Raw genomic sequence first — 16,925 nt, forward strand, 5'->3', positions numbered from 1 at the left:
CCAACGACCACATTCAAATAGTTGCTATATTGCCAATCTTACATCATGTCTTTTATTCTTCTATGAAGGTATTTTCATCAACTTGAGAAACCTTCTTTGATAGCTTCAGCCAGCTTCTCCTTATACAACTTCTCTGCCTCCGTCCAAACACGAGCTGTCTTCCTTTGCCGTAGCGCTAGGAGAGAAGGAAGCAGGTCTGAACTGAATTGCTCCGAAGCTTCCCTTGGGAGCAGAGTTGGAAGATGATCGATGGAAATCACAGATAGCAAAGGTTGATCAGGGCTGAACAAAATATTTGAAATCAATAAGGTCACCCAGCATGATCAATTGAGATAAATTACCCAAGCTCAACCGGTACAGTGGGGTCTGAGAAGGTGGTGTTGACGTTATAGATCGGAATAGGATTGAACGGGTTGGTGGTATCACAGCTGACATCCACTACAACAGACAGCTTTCTATTCTTTCCACCCGCGATGATCTGCTCATGGGTTAAAAATGGCGGGATGGAAGAAGATAGGTATATGCAGTTGACGAAGATATCGACGTCGAGGATTTCTTGGAACGGGCCTCCCTTGGCCGTTTCAGCCATATCCCACTTGATGATATCTTCGCTAGAAAACGCGTGGATACGTTCAATCCTAGCTACAGAGGGTAAACGCATACACTTACTCCTCGAGACCAACTTTCTTGAAGAGGTCTATGGCACCACGCCCACACCTTCCTAGAGCCCCGATGACGAGAGCCTTGACGCCCTTTCCACTCCCCCCCAATGTCTCCTTGACAGCTGTCACCATGGCCTGCTCGTTTTCATATGGTTCTAGACGACCTAGCTTTTCTCCCCGTCTTTGTGCAGCCAGGGCGAGCGCTCCTGCAGCAGCACCTGCAAATCCTGCATGGAATCCGAATGCAGCGACGCGTCGGCCACTGTCATCAGTGAGGAACTCAAGATCATATAGGGTTCCTCCACCACGGAGGAATCGAGACAAAACGGCAGACCATCCTGCCTGGCGCTTGTAGCAGTGGGCGAACTGGATATGGGTATGGGAGAGTGGATCTTTCGATACGGGCAGTTCTTTCAGTCCAAGGATGGGGATATCAGTGGGCGCACTCGGCCAAGAATTGTTCTCCACCATCTTACAGCCGACACTGCGTTTTTGAGCTAGTAAAAAAGGAGAAGTTCTATAAAAACCGTGAGATGTTGGACATACGCTTCGAATTCTGAATCTGCAAATATTCTCTGCTCATCGCGCTCGACGGTGATGTCGAAATCAGCATCGATGAGCTTTTTGGCAGTGGTTGGAGTGAGAGCTGAGCGCCGTTCAAACTCCTTTTTTTCACAACGAAGCCAGAGGGATTGGGTGATCATGATGGTAAGAGGATAACGTTTCAGTTCTGCATCGAAAGACTTTAAAATTTCTTAATTCTGACTCGACCTAGATCAAATCAGTCCGCGCACGGTTGTTTTACTATGGCCAATCTAATCTAATCTGTTATTTTGCACCGCCACAATATATATCCGACTCCTTCCCGAAGTCACGGTGCAACTTTGCAACCATTTTTTATAGTCTCCTGTAAGCAGATAAGCAGAACCTTCCTAAATATTTCTTCTCCTTCTGCTGCGATGGCCGTATGGCCGTACTAAGAGTTGGCGATCTCAACACGGTGTTATCATGAACACGTTCGTGGAGCGATGCTGGCGGACTCTTCGCAATGCGACACCCCTCTGGACTTTGCATTTGCTTTGAGTCCTGAACATCGCACCAAGCTTTATGTTAGACCTTCATCGTGTATCTGTTTCAAAATATCTGTGTAACAGGAACGCAAAAAGTCACGTCTGTTATCCATACACTTCTACATGATTTGCCATCTAACGGTTGGCGTTTACTGTAGTCTCTTCTATGGCGACACCTCAAAAACAATGTTCATGCAGAATTGCTTGGTAGGGTACATCAAGCGTTCAATGACTCAACTCTTGTGCAGCTATGTGGTATATCTGCGAAGAAATTGGACATGTTTAGTTGTGACAGAGACATATTCGTATGAATGACTTGGTCCCACAAATATTCCCAATCCTGAGCAACAGACTTTGACTTTGGGCTCATCTCAACACGGTAGAACCTAGAATGAAATTGACTACGACTGCCGATACAAGTCCCAATGCAGTGACGGATTCACTCCCACCAGGTAATACCTAGTTATCTTTTTTTTCTCGTGGTTCACAGCAACCTTTCAAATCTTCGGGATGATTCATACGTGCAGTATCTTCCAGGTATAGTTTTATCAATCCAACTGTCTTCCTCGCATGCCTGAAAAATGAGCCAGGAGTTCAATACTTCACAGGTGAGCAACATTCCTTCTGCAATTCACCAAGAAGCCCTTGCTTCTCTTGCAGATTGGCTACCAAACTCGCCTGGTCCGGAAGTGTATTCGATATTCCGTATAGGAAAGTCAAACACATCATCCTCTTCGGAGTTTTCATGACGAGTCTTGCTACTCTTGGTTGCTACTTTGTGTGCTGCTGAAAACGCACGATGGTTGGTTGACGTTGCGGGTATCAAGAGCAGTTGCACCGGTTAGCTCATATTGTTCTTGACAGATATATTTTTTCTATGGGTATCTTGTGGGGGGCGGACTCCAAGTAAGCAAGTTGTGTATACTGGTTGTAATAAGCTTAGCTCTTCTCCTGAAGCCGTCGTATGCCATTGTATCTGTCTAGATCTGAACTCTACTCAACTTCTTGTTCCTTCGCAATCCCGCGGCCTTGTCGTACAAATCGATATTTACCCTCAAGGTCCGCCGGTCCGTCCGGGCCGCTATGTTTCCTCGCACACCATTTACTGATGTTTCTGTTCAACGATGTCGACGATAGAATGGTGAGCATGTATGACTCCGTGGTATATATGTGGCTGGATAAGATAAGCTAGAGGTGTATGCCACATCTGCATATATCAACTTGAACTCCTCCATCTTGTTATCTGCACCAAGGAATATTAGTATCGCCTTTCTATGATGCGTACGTCCCGTCTGGTTGATGCTTACGACTTAGCCAACGTTACTACTTACGGCTTTTCGTTTCACGTGCGCCCTGTCCATCTAACTCGTGTCCAATCCCGGTTTCCCTCCAGAAACTCAGAACCCTGGCACAAGAGATCGTCTTCCTTGACATGTCAGATGCACTACAAATTGCATAAACACCTCATATATGAACACCTCCACCCTGTGACTCTCTTGCATCACATGAACGGCTTACCCGGGCCTATTCAAATTCTCTATGTTTCTCGACAACTCTGACGTTGTACACACTCATGGCTTTTGCTATATATCGTGCTGTGAAACAATATACTGGAGTCCCGCGTCGTACGTCTCACCCGCATACCACGTCTAACAATCGACTTTTGCAATGTTGTTACCTATTCTTCTTCCACTTCTACTTTCCACCCATATCCACGCGTGGACAACCTACACTGTTCCACACTCCACAGGTTCAGATGACACTCCTGCTCTCCTCTCTGCTCTTCAGGACACCACCTATACTTCGGATGTCACCATCCTTTTCGCACCAAACACTACATACAATGTCTGGTCCCCTATTGTATTTCCTGTGTTTACGAACGTCGAAGTAAGAATCGAGGGTAACCTGTCATACCCCACGAATATGACAACAGTCCAAAGTAAGTTACATGCGTTGGTGTGGTGTTTTAGGGAGCGAGGTGACTGATTTATGATTTCATGGACTAGGTTATGTCAATGCTTCGGTAAGCATGCCTCTCGGCTCACAAGCTCATCTATCATGTTCACTTAATGTTATAAATGCTGTGTAGAACTACGCTGGTGCATGGTACGCTGGATAATGTCACCATTGATGACCCAGTCTAATTCCATCTTCGAACCTTAGGATCTCATTCATGGGAGGAAACAACGTAACCCTTCGAGGAAATACTGATCCTGACTGGGGTTGGGTAGACGGACATGGCCAGCAAGTAAGTTACTTCAAGCTTCTTTTGTTCCGTCGTTAACGTCGTTGCAAAGTGGTGGAATATCATGGAACAGGCCGGCCGTCCTTACGGTTGGCTCTTTGGGAACATTACAAATGGTGTCATTAGGGATATGAAGATATACAAGGTAAATTTATGTTCTCAGTTCCATAACAATCAACCCATATTGTTCTGGATCTCGCCTACATTCGCACAATTTTTCCCTTTGCTCCCCGTCTGCAATCCAACTGATTCGTTTTCCCTTTCCTAAACAGCCCATTGCCTGGAATTTCCTCACAACGGGATCGTCTTACCTTCACGTTTTCAACAACATCATTCTTGCTGGATCAGATAATGCGGTGAGTACCACTTGGAAGAACGTATATTCTGTTTTGGGAATATACAATGCAAAATTAAATTTTCGAAATCGAGTGTCATATATGCGCTGGGTTTTCATTTTGGGATTTCTCGAATGCACACATGTCTGTCCTATTGGCTTGGTTGCTACCCATACCAGCCTTATTCTTGTTCGCATTCCTATAACACACCATGCCCCTCCTAATAAGCTACGATATGAATGCTAACGTGTCTCTCTGTGATCAGTCGTTCCCATTCAACACGTAAGTTGCATTTTATTCGTTCAATCGTAATGGCCGCTGATGACGTTGGACATCGATGATAGTGATGGTAGGCTCCGTGCTTGACTACCTCCCATTCCCCAGACCCCCCTGACTCCATCCCTAAGGCTTTTCTGCTGGCGGCACTGATATGCTCTTCGAGCGGAATCATGTACACAACGGAGATGACTGCATAACAGTCATAAACGGGGCTAAGAACATCACTTTCCGGTTCGTACAAGTCTTGCCTTCTTTACGGCCAAAGGACTAAAGACGACATTCTTGATTTTATAACCAACAGTGATAGCTATTGTGAAGGCAGCCATGGTCTATCGGTCGGATCCTTAGGCAAAGCTGGACAGGACTCACAAGTATCCGATCTTTTGTGAGTCTTTGCTCCTGCTTTCGTTTTTTTTGCCAGCAATAACGTGAAATATGATTCAGGTTTGAGAACGTCATTATGGTATGTGCTCCTATCTTATGCTCACACAATATACGTCAAAATAATAATCTCCATTCATGGAATCGCTAATGCTTGGCACCACCCTTCTGTATCCGATCCCTTGTGATTCAGAACCACACGCTTTATGGTGCTCGATTCAAGAGTTGGACAGGTGGAAACGGATTGGCCCAAAAGTATCAAATCTCCTCGCTGCAACATGTGTACACCCTAACATAATATTTCCTCCAAGCGCAACCTGGCGAAACATCATGTTCATCGACGTCATGTTCCCCGTGAGCCTTATCCCTTCTTGACGAACATAGGCTCCTCTAACCTCTTCTTCAATGTCCCTTCACCTCCCCTCAAGATCTATGTTACACAAAAGTAAGCCTCTACGATTTAATTTAACTCGTTGCTGATGAAATTGTAATAGCTACTGGGACCAAAACGTATGTAGTGACTCCGAACCTAACATCCCTCCTCACCAAACAAAAACGATAGGTCGGCCCAAAACCCAATTCAACTAACACAAACGAAACACACATCGAAAACTTTTTGTTCGAGAACTTTGTTGGCGTCATCAACGAGTGCGTCCTCTCTATCGTCCCCCTCTCTCTTCGGTGTGTAGAATGGTAGTACTAATTACGTGTTCTTGCCCCTTTAAGTACCCCCGGCTACGTAGAGGGTTCCTGCATCAGCGATCCCTGCTGGTAAGTATTCTCCCTTACTCCACCTCCCCGACTTAGCATCTTTCTTCACATCCCTAGGTACGCAGTCACCAATGCCACCGGAAAAGAAGTCGTCATATTTGACTTGTATCCTGACACTGGTTGGCATCACTCCCTATTCCTATGTACTTCGCCCTTATAATTTTTTTTTACAATTACACACAGCTACGAACATTGTCGCTAAAGATATCTTCGCTCGTACACTAACTGGTGCCCCTGTTGCTGCCATGTGTAACACCTCCACTGTAAGTAAAGTCGTTATTGGTTTCACCTCCGATTTACGGCTGATATGTCTCAGATTTCTACTGATGTCGGTTTTGTCTGTGAGGACGGTCCCTTCATCCCCACTGTTGCTGGATTTTAATGTCCTGTACAATAAATATCCTAACATGGACAGATGATGCAATATATCTCACAAATTAAAGTTGTTTGCGAAAGCCTATGTTGAAACACTAGCTAATACAAACAAAATTTTATGTACGTTTTACAAGAATATAAGGAGATGCGGGTAGGGTGCATGAAGACAATACAGAAGAGTACACACGAACAAACCATTTATCATATACATACTCAACATACGCCATATCGAGATATTAGAAGACGCCGAAAAGGGAAACGACACGATGTAAAGGAAAAGATAATTTAAGACCTCTCGCCCCGCAGGCGCCTGGCAAGAGCTAGATCTTTGGGTTGACTGTGTGAGAAATAAATAAGTCAGCGCCGTTGAACAATGGTAAGCGGTGCAAAACAGATACGCACATAGTAACACCTAGATCACATGAGAGACCAATGATGAGTCAGCAGAACAGGGCACAGGGCATGCGAATAACTCACGTTTGGCATGGATGGCAGCCAAGTTAGTGTCTTCGAACAAAGAGACAAGGTAGGCTTCAGCAGCCTCTTGGAGAGCCATGACGGCAGATGATTGGAAGCGCAGATCAGTCTAGTTAAACGGTGACATTCGTAAACACCACGTATGGTAGAAAGAAAAGAAGGGAGCGCACCTTGAAGTCCTGTGCGATTTCACGGACCAACCTCTGGAAAGGCAACTTCCTGATAAGGAGTTCAGTCGACTTCTGGTATCTCCTAATTTCACGGAGAGCGACGGTTCCAGGGCGGAAACGATGGGGTTTCTTTACACCACCGGTGGCAGCCTAGTAGTTGAGAACAAAGAGGGGGTTAGGGAAGAACCACAACCGAATTGATCTAGACGAATGAAAACATACGGCAGCGGCAGTCTTACGGGCAGCTTTGGTCGCGAGTTGCTTACGGGGGGCCTTGCCTGCGCGAAATACCAAGTCAGTCATGTCATTGCGTTCCAACAGCCAACGAAATCTCACCTCCGGTCGATTTACGTGCAGTTTGCTATTCAAAGATCAGGCCAAAGTGGATGCGAATAGTATGCGCGAGCAACGTACCTTAGTGCGAGCCATTTGAGATAAAAGTTCAAGCTAGTTTTGAGATTAGAAAACTGGATTGCTTGATGTCGCTGGGTACGATGATGATGGTTGTGGGCAAGAATGCGACAAGAGCGGTTGTCCGTTAATGAAAGCCGCGTCGTGTAATTTCCCACGCATTTGTTTCTGCGCCACAGTAAACGGACGCACTGACCAGGAGGCGCGGCACCGTGACTGTGTCTCTGACTCCCAACTGGCCAAGTCCTACTCAAGGCTCCCCTCATATCTGGCTTACTCTACGGAATGGCCTAGTCACCTTAGCTGTTATCGTGTCTTTTCCCCAGCATCTTGCATAGCGTCAGCTCAGGGGTTTTCTGGATACGTGGACGCAGTCAATTGAAAGTTAGAGATACCTCGGTCTGGCCCAAGCGGAATGTTAAACCTGAAAATTCCTCAATATATACGGAGACCATGTTATGGCTTACTGGTCTGGCGTCTAGGACTCGAAGTATATGAAGAGTCATATCGAATCCGTTGGATGGTAGTACTGTCCTATCATTCTCGCGACGACGTTCTTGGGCGCTGTCCTTCAAAACGTTCGAGGACTCAAGTATTGGCAATTCTTCAGAGATGTTGAAACTCCTTAGCTGCCTATTAACACTGATGATACCCGTACTTGGCACCTTGAACATATCAAAAATTGCCAACGTAGACTCTAGGCAACGTCTATATCAAGGAATAGATATAACGTTGTCCTGGATTAAGTGACGCATACTCTCGTAGCAAACCAGCAGGTGAGTGTATTTGGGCCTCACATAATTCCTCTACTATGCTTAAGTGTAGTTTAGTACGTGTCAGCGTGCATATTATAGACTGTACAGATAAATGTACTTAGCGTCTTATTCGATCCAAACTTTGCTTATGGTGTGTTGGTGATCATCATAGCCATCGAGAAGACCAATGAGTATGGATAAGCTCCGCTGCATTGAACATTTTACTGACTGTTATATGCCCTGAAAGTCTGGAGAACAGCACTGTGCCTTGTCCGTATCTGCTGTGGCTGTACGAAATGATCACTGGATGCTGTTCGGTACAACCATAAACATCTTGTGGGTGTTGCAGTGAGCGTCAGCAACGCGTCTTCTTACAATCATAGAAATATTTTGATTTCCCGCTAAATACGATCATACGTACAAAAATATCGATCCCTCCCTTGTTCCTGAGCGCTGAGGAACGTTGATCAGGTCCGTACAGCAGCGATCGCTTAGTTGGCAACAATCTAACATGTCTGCTTCTTTTTATTTTATCACATGGATTATAACGGTCGTCTATTTGATCTTATCAACATTAATCATATGCTATCGGCCTGCAGTACCGCCGTTATAGCATCTATCGTCATCTTGCATTACATGGGCTCTCGAAATGACAAGCAGTGAGTACTAGTGAGTCGTCTTTGGATCCCGGGCCATATAGTGGATTTGTTGTGATTGCATGGCGTGTCTTGATGTGATCCGGAAGTGTCTATGACTGTTGTCTTACCACCCCCCCTGGACAGCGCCGCATTGAGCAAATTACCCATTTGTTAATTTGTCCGCATCAACGCGATTCCAGCCCACTCAATTCTTTAGCTTTGCCTTACGATGTGATGGGAGTCATGGGACAAGCATCGCCAGGTCTCCTACTTCCCGAAAAGGCAATGAAGTATGTTTTATGCTGCCAACCCGGCCCAACCCCATCTGATCAGCGTCCCGATGAAATAATCCAACGCAACGGTCGGGAGTTTTGAGTTAGCCTGTCTTGATCGTATCAATTTTACTTGTGGCTGTCCCATGATATGCCCTTTTGTTCTAGGCGGATTAGAGCACGAATAATATAAAGGCAAGCAGATCATGATCGTTGACCTTCAAGCTCCCTTTATCCTCTTTACGCATACCTTCTACTTTTGTAAGTAATCCTCTTTTCCGAACTCTACGTCTTCCAGCTAATAATTTCCTGATGGTCGCAGCCCTTACGATCTACTATCATAATGGCCCTCCGCACTGATCGTGTCCGCATTGTCGCTCTGTTCAAGAAGAAAGATGGTATCTCGAAGGAGGATTTCGACAAGTTCTGGCTCGATGACCATTCGAAGCTTTTTAACTCGCTCCCTGTAGTTAAGAAGAACATCCTCAAATATGAGCAGGTTCGTGTGAAGTTTTTGACTTTAGCAGTCCTGCGTTTCTGATTGTAACACACTGTTACAGGCTCATGCCAACCCTGTTGTTAGCCAAGCCATTGGCGAGGCTGGTCTGAACGTTTCCCCATGGGACGCCATGGCCGTGTTTGAGGCTGCAACCTTCGAGGCCCTCACAGAGGTCTTCACTGACGAGGAGTACCGCCGTGTTGTGGCTGCTGAGGAGCTAAAGTTTTTCGAGAAGGGTGGCCAGATGTTTGCCTCGAACTTTGCTACCATCATTGATAACTAGACGACCTTGACGACATCGTGAGTGTTTCTGGTAATTTGTGACGCATCGCACTCAGATTGACATTTTGGGACACAGTTAGTCTCGAACCCAGAAGCTAGGGCTCCACGCTAGGTCTGTTCCCACCCGTCTGGATTCGAGACTAGGACACAGTATGCTCATTACATGCAAAAGAGTTATGTTTTTATACCACCATCATGAAGGGATTATGTTGTGTAGAACTCTGTAATCATTATCGGCTCGCAGCCGAATACAAAACAGTAAAATCATCTATGGCAGCCACAGATCACCAGTTGGGGAGAGCTGTGGATTACTATGACGTAAGCCCAGGTCGGAGTGTGAACGCATGGACCGCCAATATTACGCGGATGAGAGTCTCCTAACCGCTGCCACTTGAGATTATCTCGATATTTATCATGCACCAACCACCGAGTGCGCCCATCCTCAACTCTTTCCCGTCTGCCAATGAGCTCGTTGAATCATTGGCAGCTTTTATTGTAAAGCTCCAGAAGGACTCTATCGACAAGAAGGGGAGGTTCACCGTAGCAATATCTGGTGGTTCGCTCCCGAAACAGTTGAAGGGCCTCATTGGCAATGCATCAGTAAAATGGGACAAGTGGTTCGTATTTTTGAAGGTTATTAAAGGTCATGAATGTTGACGGATCGGATAGGCAAGTTTTCTATGCTGATGAGCGGGCTGTTCCGCTTGATCATCCCGACTCAAACCACAAGCTTTGTTTCGACGAGCTCTTCTCTAAAGTTCCCATACCTTCTACCAATATCCATACTCTCGACCCTTCTTTTATCGAAGACTTGGAGGAGCTGTCAGATCATTACGAGAAAGAACTCATTCGCGAGTTCGCTCAGAAGGACTCTGCTCGATTTCCTGTCTTCGACCTTATTCTTCTCGGCATTGGTCCGGATGGGCATACCGCATCCCTTTTTCCAGGTCATGAGCTACTTGCAGAAGAAGACAGATGGGTCGCATATATCGAGGATTCACCGAAACCACCTCCCAAACGGATCACTCTCACTTACCCTGTCATAAATCACGCTGCACAGGTGGCTTTCGTTGCAACGGGTGAAGGGAAAGTTGATATGTTAAGTAACATATTGGATAAGCCGGAGGAAGGGCTTCCTGCTTCCAGGGTTAAGCCCGTATATCCAGGTCAATTATATTGGTTCGTTGACGATGCTGCTTCTGCCAAGGTGCAGTATCCTCGTACTCCCTTCAGGTTGTAGACTCGATGGCTGGAGTGTTATGAAGAAGATAAAGAAGTTGTACCCGTATTGTTATACTGTATACAATCAATTCTCCGTTGTTTGCATTGAATCCATATGTTCCTGTAAGACTTTTGCTGTACGTAAGTTTGCGTAACTGTGGCGTGAACTTGAACCCAAGCCTGCATAGTACAACGTTCTTATATTTCTCAACTCAAATTACATCTTCTTACATTTTTCAAAAGATGCCGTCTCGTCGAGATAGGGAAACAGAGAAATCACTGGAAAGAGATCGCTCTCGTTCTCCAGGCAGAGCTTACAGCCTACCATCCGGTGTGGATCCCATATCTGAGAAAGATTACTTTTTGAAGAGTGACGAATTCAGAGTATGGCTAAAAGATGAGAAAGGGAAGGTATGTCGCGTTTTTCTGTAATAAATAAAAGCGTGGTGCAGTGTAATGTAACTTTTTCCAGTACTTTGATGAGCTTTCAGGAGATAGAGCAAGAAGGTGGGTACTACCCTGCATTCACGACAGTTAATCGTATTCACACATATGTCAGCTACTTTCGCAAATTTGTCAAGGTAAACTTCTGTGTTTCAAAGCATTTTTTCTGCCTTTTTCTCAAATAAAACCTTGAAAGGCTTGGAACCGGGGGAAATTATCCAGTTCGTTTCGTTCTCTTTCCTCCTTATTTGGTTGATCATGAGGCCCTACTTATACATCTCATTATTAGAAACACTGTATAGTGGCGTGAATCTTTCGGCGCAGTCTGCAACGAACCAGACAGCATATAAATGGTCGTTCGGCCCAGGAGTTAGTTCAGAAGCCCTCAGGGCTGTCCGGGAAGAAGTGGGCTCTGCTACATACGGCCGCGACTTGAAATCCCAAGCTACTTCAAGTAGTAAGGGTGCTAATCGTGTACACGGTCCTACATTACCCTCTGCGTCAGACCTGGTACTGGCTCGAGAGGCCGCATCAGAATATCAAGCCGCAGAACGTGATTACAAAAGGAAACGAGATCGCACAGAAGCGAAGGAAAGAGTGGAGGATATGGTTGGACCAAAACCAGTCGGCAGAGAAGCTATGCTAGAAAAGAAGAGAGCACGCAGGGAGAACGACAAGAATTTCAGGGAGAAGGGCGACGATGGATTTGAGGCGGACGAGTCGACATTACTAGGCGGAGGCGATAGCTTTCGGGACCAGTACGTGATTTTTTATCATTGTGTCGTGCCTAATACTCAAATGCTACATTTGTATCCCTCCTCAAGCATCGCAAGACGTGATGCTGCACGGAAGCGATTTGAAGAAAAGAGGAACGCAGACAAAGGGGATAAAAATTCTTCTACACAAGAACGTGCAACCGCCATACGAGAGAAAGACAAGGCTACCATGGATATGTTCCAGCAGCTGGCCAAGCAAAGGTTTGGTTGATTACCTCCGAGGAACTCTCTTGTCCACTACATGTACTCCTAATCAACGCTTGCGCCTACTTGTGACACTATTTTTTCCATTCAGAAGGATATTCGGTTGTACATCATACTAACAACACGGCACCTCTGCATGGGAACGATCGTTTATGTCCAGGCTTGGTCCTCGAAATCAAGGAGACCATGTTGTTCGACAATCCAAATCAGACACTGAACCATTCCGAAGCTCGTGAATTACTATGAGATTGATTTTTGTAGAAAACCAGACTGGAACAATGAATGTGAGTGTCAGCTGACGTCCAACCGGTTTCATAGATGAGTGAGGTGAGTCCCATGCTCGGTCCTCTAGGTCAGTCATGGGTGGAGAAGAGCAAGTATGACTCACAAAATCACCATCTCGTTGGTATATTCCAAAGGGTATGTATCATCTGTTCCTTTTGGAAACGCAATGACGAAAATTCGAAAGGCGAAGTAGTATTGGGCCCTCATCCTCATCGTAGTCTTCATCGAGAGACCTGGTGTAGCTCGTAGAGCAGCAATCGCTTAAAACAGGATGTTCTTAGAAAAGCGGAGAAGACAAAGGCCGAACAAGACATCGACACTGAAGCACAGAAGGCCAAGTCCAGGTGCGATGATAGGACAGTATCTATATCTGATAACCTCGGCATATCATCTGGCACTCAGGAAGACTTGACCATGGCGATGCATAATAGATGTCGAAAGCAATTGAACATTCCAGATTCAGATTCCAACAGCTACATGGCAGGAGAGATTAAACTCGGTGCAATTTGGTATCAGCAATGACGGGATGCTGGACATGGATGAGATAGACAGGTCACCACGACAGCGTACATGTCCAACAAACCCTGGCACCCATCTCGGTTACGAGAAAATTACGGTTTTGACAGTGTTAATTTGAATGGAAGTTTTGGAGCCCTGAGTGATTGAAGATCGATATATATGGGAGTCTACTTCCAGCCTCAATCTCACCCGTTCTGAAAATCGACGAGCAACATGAAATTTCAAACCGCACAAACAACAAATTAGCAATGTCTGGATAACAATGTATGCGACTAGAATGACATTGCACCCTTGAAATAAAATAACTCATGCAGTACCCATTCGCTTTTCTTTTCCTCTTGGCCTTTCGCGAACAACCATCTTGTTGCTGTTCTTTGGGCCCTTAGGTCCAGGTTTGCGAGTGCGCTTGCCCTTGGTAGGCCATCCCCATATAGATACAGGATGTTTGTTCGATTTCGATTTACCACGTCCACCTCCGTGAGGGTGGTCCTTCCTATAATGCACACGCGAATTTTACATGAAGATGAAAACTAATTGGTTTAATGGGACTTACGCGTTCATCGCTACACCTCTGACACGAGGCCTCCAACCCAGCCAGCGATTTCTCCCAGCTTTACCCAGTTTACGGCTCTTCCACAACGGGTTGCTCACCTTTCCCACTATTGCACAGCAGTCTTGCAATATCTTTCGCACTTCACCGCTCTGCAATCGAACGAGGGAATACCGCCCAGATTCCTCGTGCGTAACAATTTGTGCGAACGACCCTGCGGAACGCACGAGTAAACCCTTGCCGTCGGGTTTCAGGGAGACACAATGAATGACCGTGCCTGTAGGGATAAGACGTAGAGGAAGGACGTTCCCAGGCTTGACTGTTTTGGCACGAAGAATACCAAGTGCAAGAGCTGCTGAAGAGGACTCTGTGCTAGATTGTGCTTGAGCCTCTGTGGCCTCGCCAGTGCTGTTACGCTTATCCCTAGAGTCAACATATCCAGGGACAAACCCTTCGGGTATACCCGACCTGAAGCTCTCTACTACATCGCCAGCCCTCATACCCTCGCATGCTAGAATATAGCTCCACTTCTTCAGCCCGTCCAATTCTGGATTCCTGTTCTTCACCAGTGCAATATGTGCCGACCTGCCAGGGTCGTACTCTATGCGCACGACATCACATATACCTGGCGCCTTGCGCATGAAATCAACGACACGAATACGTTGCTTGTGTCCTCCTCCTCTGAAGCGTACTGTGATGCGACCGTGAGCATTTCGACCACCTTTTTTTCGGAGAGGTGCGGTGAGGAGACGGAGAGGTCTTCCTGGGTAGATATGGTTGTTGATAGGTCTACGAAGGTGACGAACACCAGGTGAAACGGGTTTGTAGGTTTTAAAAAGGGTGGTCGATGCGTCTAGAGAAGTTGCAGAGGGTGCTGAGGTCGGTGGGGGAGTGAGCTGTGTAGCATAAGTGCGCGTTATGGTATTTGAATGTAAACTTGAGCGTAGAAGATTATAACAAGGCCTTTGAGTGGGCTGAGATAGGGATTGCACGCATCTCAGCAAGCTTGAGCTGCCACGCAGACCAAACATTCGTAGCAGAACAGAACCAAAGCTCTGAGGTGAAAACTTGAAAACAGCGAAATAAGCGCCACTCCGTTTCTGGGCGCGTTTGTTTGCAGCGACCAAACAAGCGCGTCCTGCTCCTGTTCCCCAATCACAAAACCATGGTATGCAAGCATTTACCCTACACAGGACTGTAATAATGGACTTTACAGGCTGCACAAATATCCACAGGAACGTCCGAGCTGCGGGACATCACAAAAATGGAGCGGATAGGTACCTCCAGCCAGTCTTTTGTTGCACCTTTTATTCACCTTTCATCCCACACCTCTAGGTGCACATTCGCACATTCGTGGTTTGGGTCTTGATGACCGTCTAGAGCCGCGAGGAAACTCGCAGGGGATGGTGGGTCAAGGAAAAGCGAGGAAGGCAGCGGGTATGATCCTTAAAATGGTGCAAGAAGGCAGGATAGCGGGACGTGCTATCTTATTTGCGGGACCTCCGTCTACCGGCAAGACAGCAATTGCGCTCGGTGCGATATTTGAACTGTACGTTGGTATTGAGCATATGCTGAACATTAGTATTGGTTCTATTAGGAATGGCACAGAATCTTGGTGCTGATGTCCCCTTTACAATGATCGCCGCAAGCGAGGTCTTCTCTTTATCAATGTCTAAGACGGAAGCGCTAACGCAAGCCATTCGTCGGAGTATTGGTGTGCGTATAAGGGAGGAGACAGAACTCATTGAAGGAGAAGTTGTTGAGATACAAATAGACCGCAGCCTAACGGGCGTGCGTATACTCGTGCCTCGTCGCTTTGTCCCACTAACCTGCGTTTCATTGGTTTCTCTTAGGCTACAAAAACAGGAAAACTCACAATCAAAACAACGGACATGGAAACTGTGTACGATCTCGGCAACAAAATGATAGACGCACTCTCAAAAGAAAAAGTACTAGCAGGCGATGTAGTAGCAATAGATAAGACTACCGGTAAAATTTCAAAACTTGGCCGCTCGTTTGCACGGTCGAGAGACTATGATGCTATGGGCGCAGACGTAAGCTCTTTCCTCTCCTAGTGACCATTAAAAGCTAATAGGATATATACGCTTTTTCAGACAAAGTTTGTACAATGTCCAGAGGGAGAGATACAAAAACGCAAAGAAATCGTGCATACAATTTCACTTCACGAAATCGATGTCATCAATAGCAGGACGCAAGGTTTTCTTGCTCTTTTTGCAGGTGATACGGGCGAAATTAAGCCTGAACTCAGAGACCAGATTAACACTAAGGTAGCAGAATGGAGAGAAGAAGGGAAAGCAGAGATAATTCCTGGTGTTTGTTTACTTCTACGTTAACCGTGGCAAATCTATTGACAGGAGATACTGTCCTACAGGTCCTTTTCATTGACGAAGTTCACATGCTCGATATCGAATGTTTCTCCTTCCTCAACCGTGCACTGGAAAGTGAACTCTCTCCTCTTGTCATCATGGCTTCAAATCGTGGTATGTCACGTATTAGAGGGACGACATTCCGAAGTCCACATGGCCTTCCCGTCGACCTCCTCGATCGAGTACTGATAGTCAGTACAAAACCTTACGAAGAGGAGGACATACAGCAAATAATTCAAATTCGGTAAGCTCGCTGTACCTTATATCTGAGAAACAGTCACTTATATATAATGATATCTTGATAGCTGTGAAGAGGAGGATGTTACTCTGTCCACCGATGCACTAGCTGTACTCACGTCCATGGCAACGCAAACTACTCTTCGGTATGCACTCAATCTTATATCTTGCGCTCAGATTATTGCGCGCAAGCGCAAAGTAAGCGAGGTAGAAGTAGAGGATCTGAGGAGAGCGTACACGTACTTTATGGATGAGAAAAGAAGTGTACAGTGGCTGAAGGAGCAGCAGGGTAGCCTGGTATTTGAAGAAATTGGAAAGGAGGGGGAAGTCGTAAGGGAGGGAGTGGTTGATTTGGAAAAAGATGCAATGGATAGTTCGTGATATAGGTGGCTATGAGATGTACTTACGGAGGTTAATGGGTGCGTGGGTTGGTTACTTTGAGCGTTTTCCAGCTGCTGCTGTTTTTAGATAGGTGAGCATTTTGTATTCCAGTGGGTTTATTTCTGATTACTTTTTAGTGCTATAGCGTGTCATCATAATCTAGCTTTTCTTTGATCTGCTTGTTGTATGTTCTCTTGCATCGTCCATAATTGAGTCTTTTGTTTTCATTTTGTCTTTGCATTTAGTTCATTATAACCTCTCCGTATCCCGGAGCTCTGATACGCTAGTCATAGGCTGGT

The 16,925-nt window shown here is 45.9% G+C and overlaps 10 protein-coding genes across 10 annotated transcripts; 5 read left to right on the top strand and 5 right to left on the bottom strand.

Annotated features, from left to right (window-relative positions):
- Positions 1–9: 9 nt before the first annotated feature.
- On the bottom strand, positions 10–1,399 carry SERLADRAFT_480237 (uncharacterized protein; the record flags this gene model as incomplete). Its single annotated transcript, XM_007324228.1, has 4 exons — positions 10–282; positions 342–611; positions 670–1,146; positions 1,209–1,399. The coding sequence occupies 4 exons, from the start codon at positions 1,364–1,366 to the stop codon at positions 78–80; spliced, it is 1,110 nt and encodes a 369-aa protein (XP_007324290.1).
- Positions 1,400–2,369: 970 nt separating this feature from the next.
- On the bottom strand, positions 2,370–2,933 carry SERLADRAFT_403292 (uncharacterized protein; the record flags this gene model as incomplete). Its single annotated transcript, XM_007324229.1, has 2 exons — positions 2,370–2,638; positions 2,690–2,933. A coding segment is annotated over one exon (152 nt), but the record flags the coding sequence as incomplete, so codon positions are not given.
- Positions 2,934–2,989: 56 nt separating this feature from the next.
- SERLADRAFT_453971 (glycoside hydrolase family 28 protein) lies at positions 2,990–6,090 on the top strand (the record flags this gene model as incomplete). The annotated part of the gene is made up of 18 exons (XM_007324230.1): positions 2,990–3,675; positions 3,896–3,980; positions 4,030–4,122; positions 4,250–4,333; positions 4,578–4,594; positions 4,657–4,661; positions 4,720–4,822; positions 4,893–4,976; positions 5,036–5,054; positions 5,166–5,227; positions 5,284–5,326; positions 5,401–5,417; positions 5,467–5,482; positions 5,535–5,620; positions 5,699–5,743; positions 5,801–5,862; positions 5,927–6,006; positions 6,060–6,090. Coding segments are annotated over 18 exons (1,206 nt in total), but the record flags the coding sequence as incomplete, so codon positions are not given.
- Positions 6,091–6,168: 78 nt separating this feature from the next.
- Positions 6,169–7,276, bottom strand: SERLADRAFT_403293 (uncharacterized protein; the record flags this gene model as incomplete). Its single annotated transcript, XM_007324231.1, has 7 exons — positions 6,169–6,455; positions 6,521–6,530; positions 6,596–6,704; positions 6,766–6,915; positions 6,988–7,043; positions 7,102–7,126; positions 7,180–7,276. The coding sequence occupies 7 exons, from the start codon at positions 7,192–7,194 to the stop codon at positions 6,404–6,406; spliced, it is 417 nt and encodes a 138-aa protein (XP_007324293.1).
- Positions 7,277–7,385: 109 nt separating this feature from the next.
- On the bottom strand, positions 7,386–8,137 carry SERLADRAFT_453975 (uncharacterized protein; the record flags this gene model as incomplete). The annotated part of the gene is made up of 1 exon (XM_007324232.1): positions 7,386–8,137. One exon carries the CDS (start codon positions 7,848–7,850, stop codon positions 7,551–7,553), a length of 300 nt encoding a protein of 99 aa, XP_007324294.1.
- A 1,053-nt stretch (positions 8,138–9,190) lies between these two features.
- On the top strand, positions 9,191–9,575 carry SERLADRAFT_339737 (uncharacterized protein; the record flags this gene model as incomplete). Its single annotated transcript, XM_007324233.1, has 2 exons — positions 9,191–9,340; positions 9,402–9,575. Coding segments are annotated over 2 exons (324 nt in total), but the record flags the coding sequence as incomplete, so codon positions are not given.
- Positions 9,576–9,984: 409 nt separating this feature from the next.
- SERLADRAFT_480250 (uncharacterized protein) lies at positions 9,985–10,966 on the top strand (the record flags this gene model as incomplete). Its single annotated transcript, XM_007324234.1, has 2 exons — positions 9,985–10,239; positions 10,292–10,966. 2 exons carry the CDS (start codon positions 10,037–10,039, stop codon positions 10,860–10,862), a joined length of 774 nt encoding a protein of 257 aa, XP_007324296.1.
- Positions 10,967–11,013: 47 nt separating this feature from the next.
- Positions 11,014–12,688, top strand: SERLADRAFT_480253 (uncharacterized protein; the record flags this gene model as incomplete). Its single annotated transcript, XM_007324235.1, has 6 exons — positions 11,014–11,254; positions 11,316–11,350; positions 11,403–11,424; positions 11,484–11,508; positions 11,577–12,045; positions 12,112–12,688. 6 exons carry the CDS (start codon positions 11,087–11,089, stop codon positions 12,272–12,274), a joined length of 882 nt encoding a protein of 293 aa, XP_007324297.1.
- A 267-nt stretch (positions 12,689–12,955) lies between these two features.
- Positions 12,956–14,700, bottom strand: SERLADRAFT_453979 (uncharacterized protein; the record flags this gene model as incomplete). Its single annotated transcript, XM_007324236.1, has 2 exons — positions 12,956–13,564; positions 13,625–14,700. The coding sequence occupies 2 exons, from the start codon at positions 14,650–14,652 to the stop codon at positions 13,378–13,380; spliced, it is 1,215 nt and encodes a 404-aa protein (XP_007324298.1).
- Positions 14,701–14,767: 67 nt separating this feature from the next.
- Positions 14,768–16,852, top strand: SERLADRAFT_480259 (uncharacterized protein; the record flags this gene model as incomplete). The annotated part of the gene is made up of 9 exons (XM_007324237.1): positions 14,768–14,789; positions 14,838–14,898; positions 14,957–15,154; positions 15,219–15,412; positions 15,475–15,675; positions 15,736–15,954; positions 16,014–16,252; positions 16,314–16,717; positions 16,764–16,852. The coding sequence occupies 8 exons, from the start codon at positions 14,787–14,789 to the stop codon at positions 16,624–16,626; spliced, it is 1,428 nt and encodes a 475-aa protein (XP_007324299.1).
- Positions 16,853–16,925: the final 73 nt, after the last annotated feature.

The sequence above is a fragment of the Serpula lacrymans genome, assembly GCF_000218685.1.
Source record: "Serpula lacrymans var. lacrymans S7.9 unplaced genomic scaffold SERLAscaffold_18, whole genome shotgun sequence".
Lineage (NCBI taxonomy): Eukaryota > Fungi > Basidiomycota > Agaricomycetes > Boletales > Serpulaceae > Serpula > Serpula lacrymans.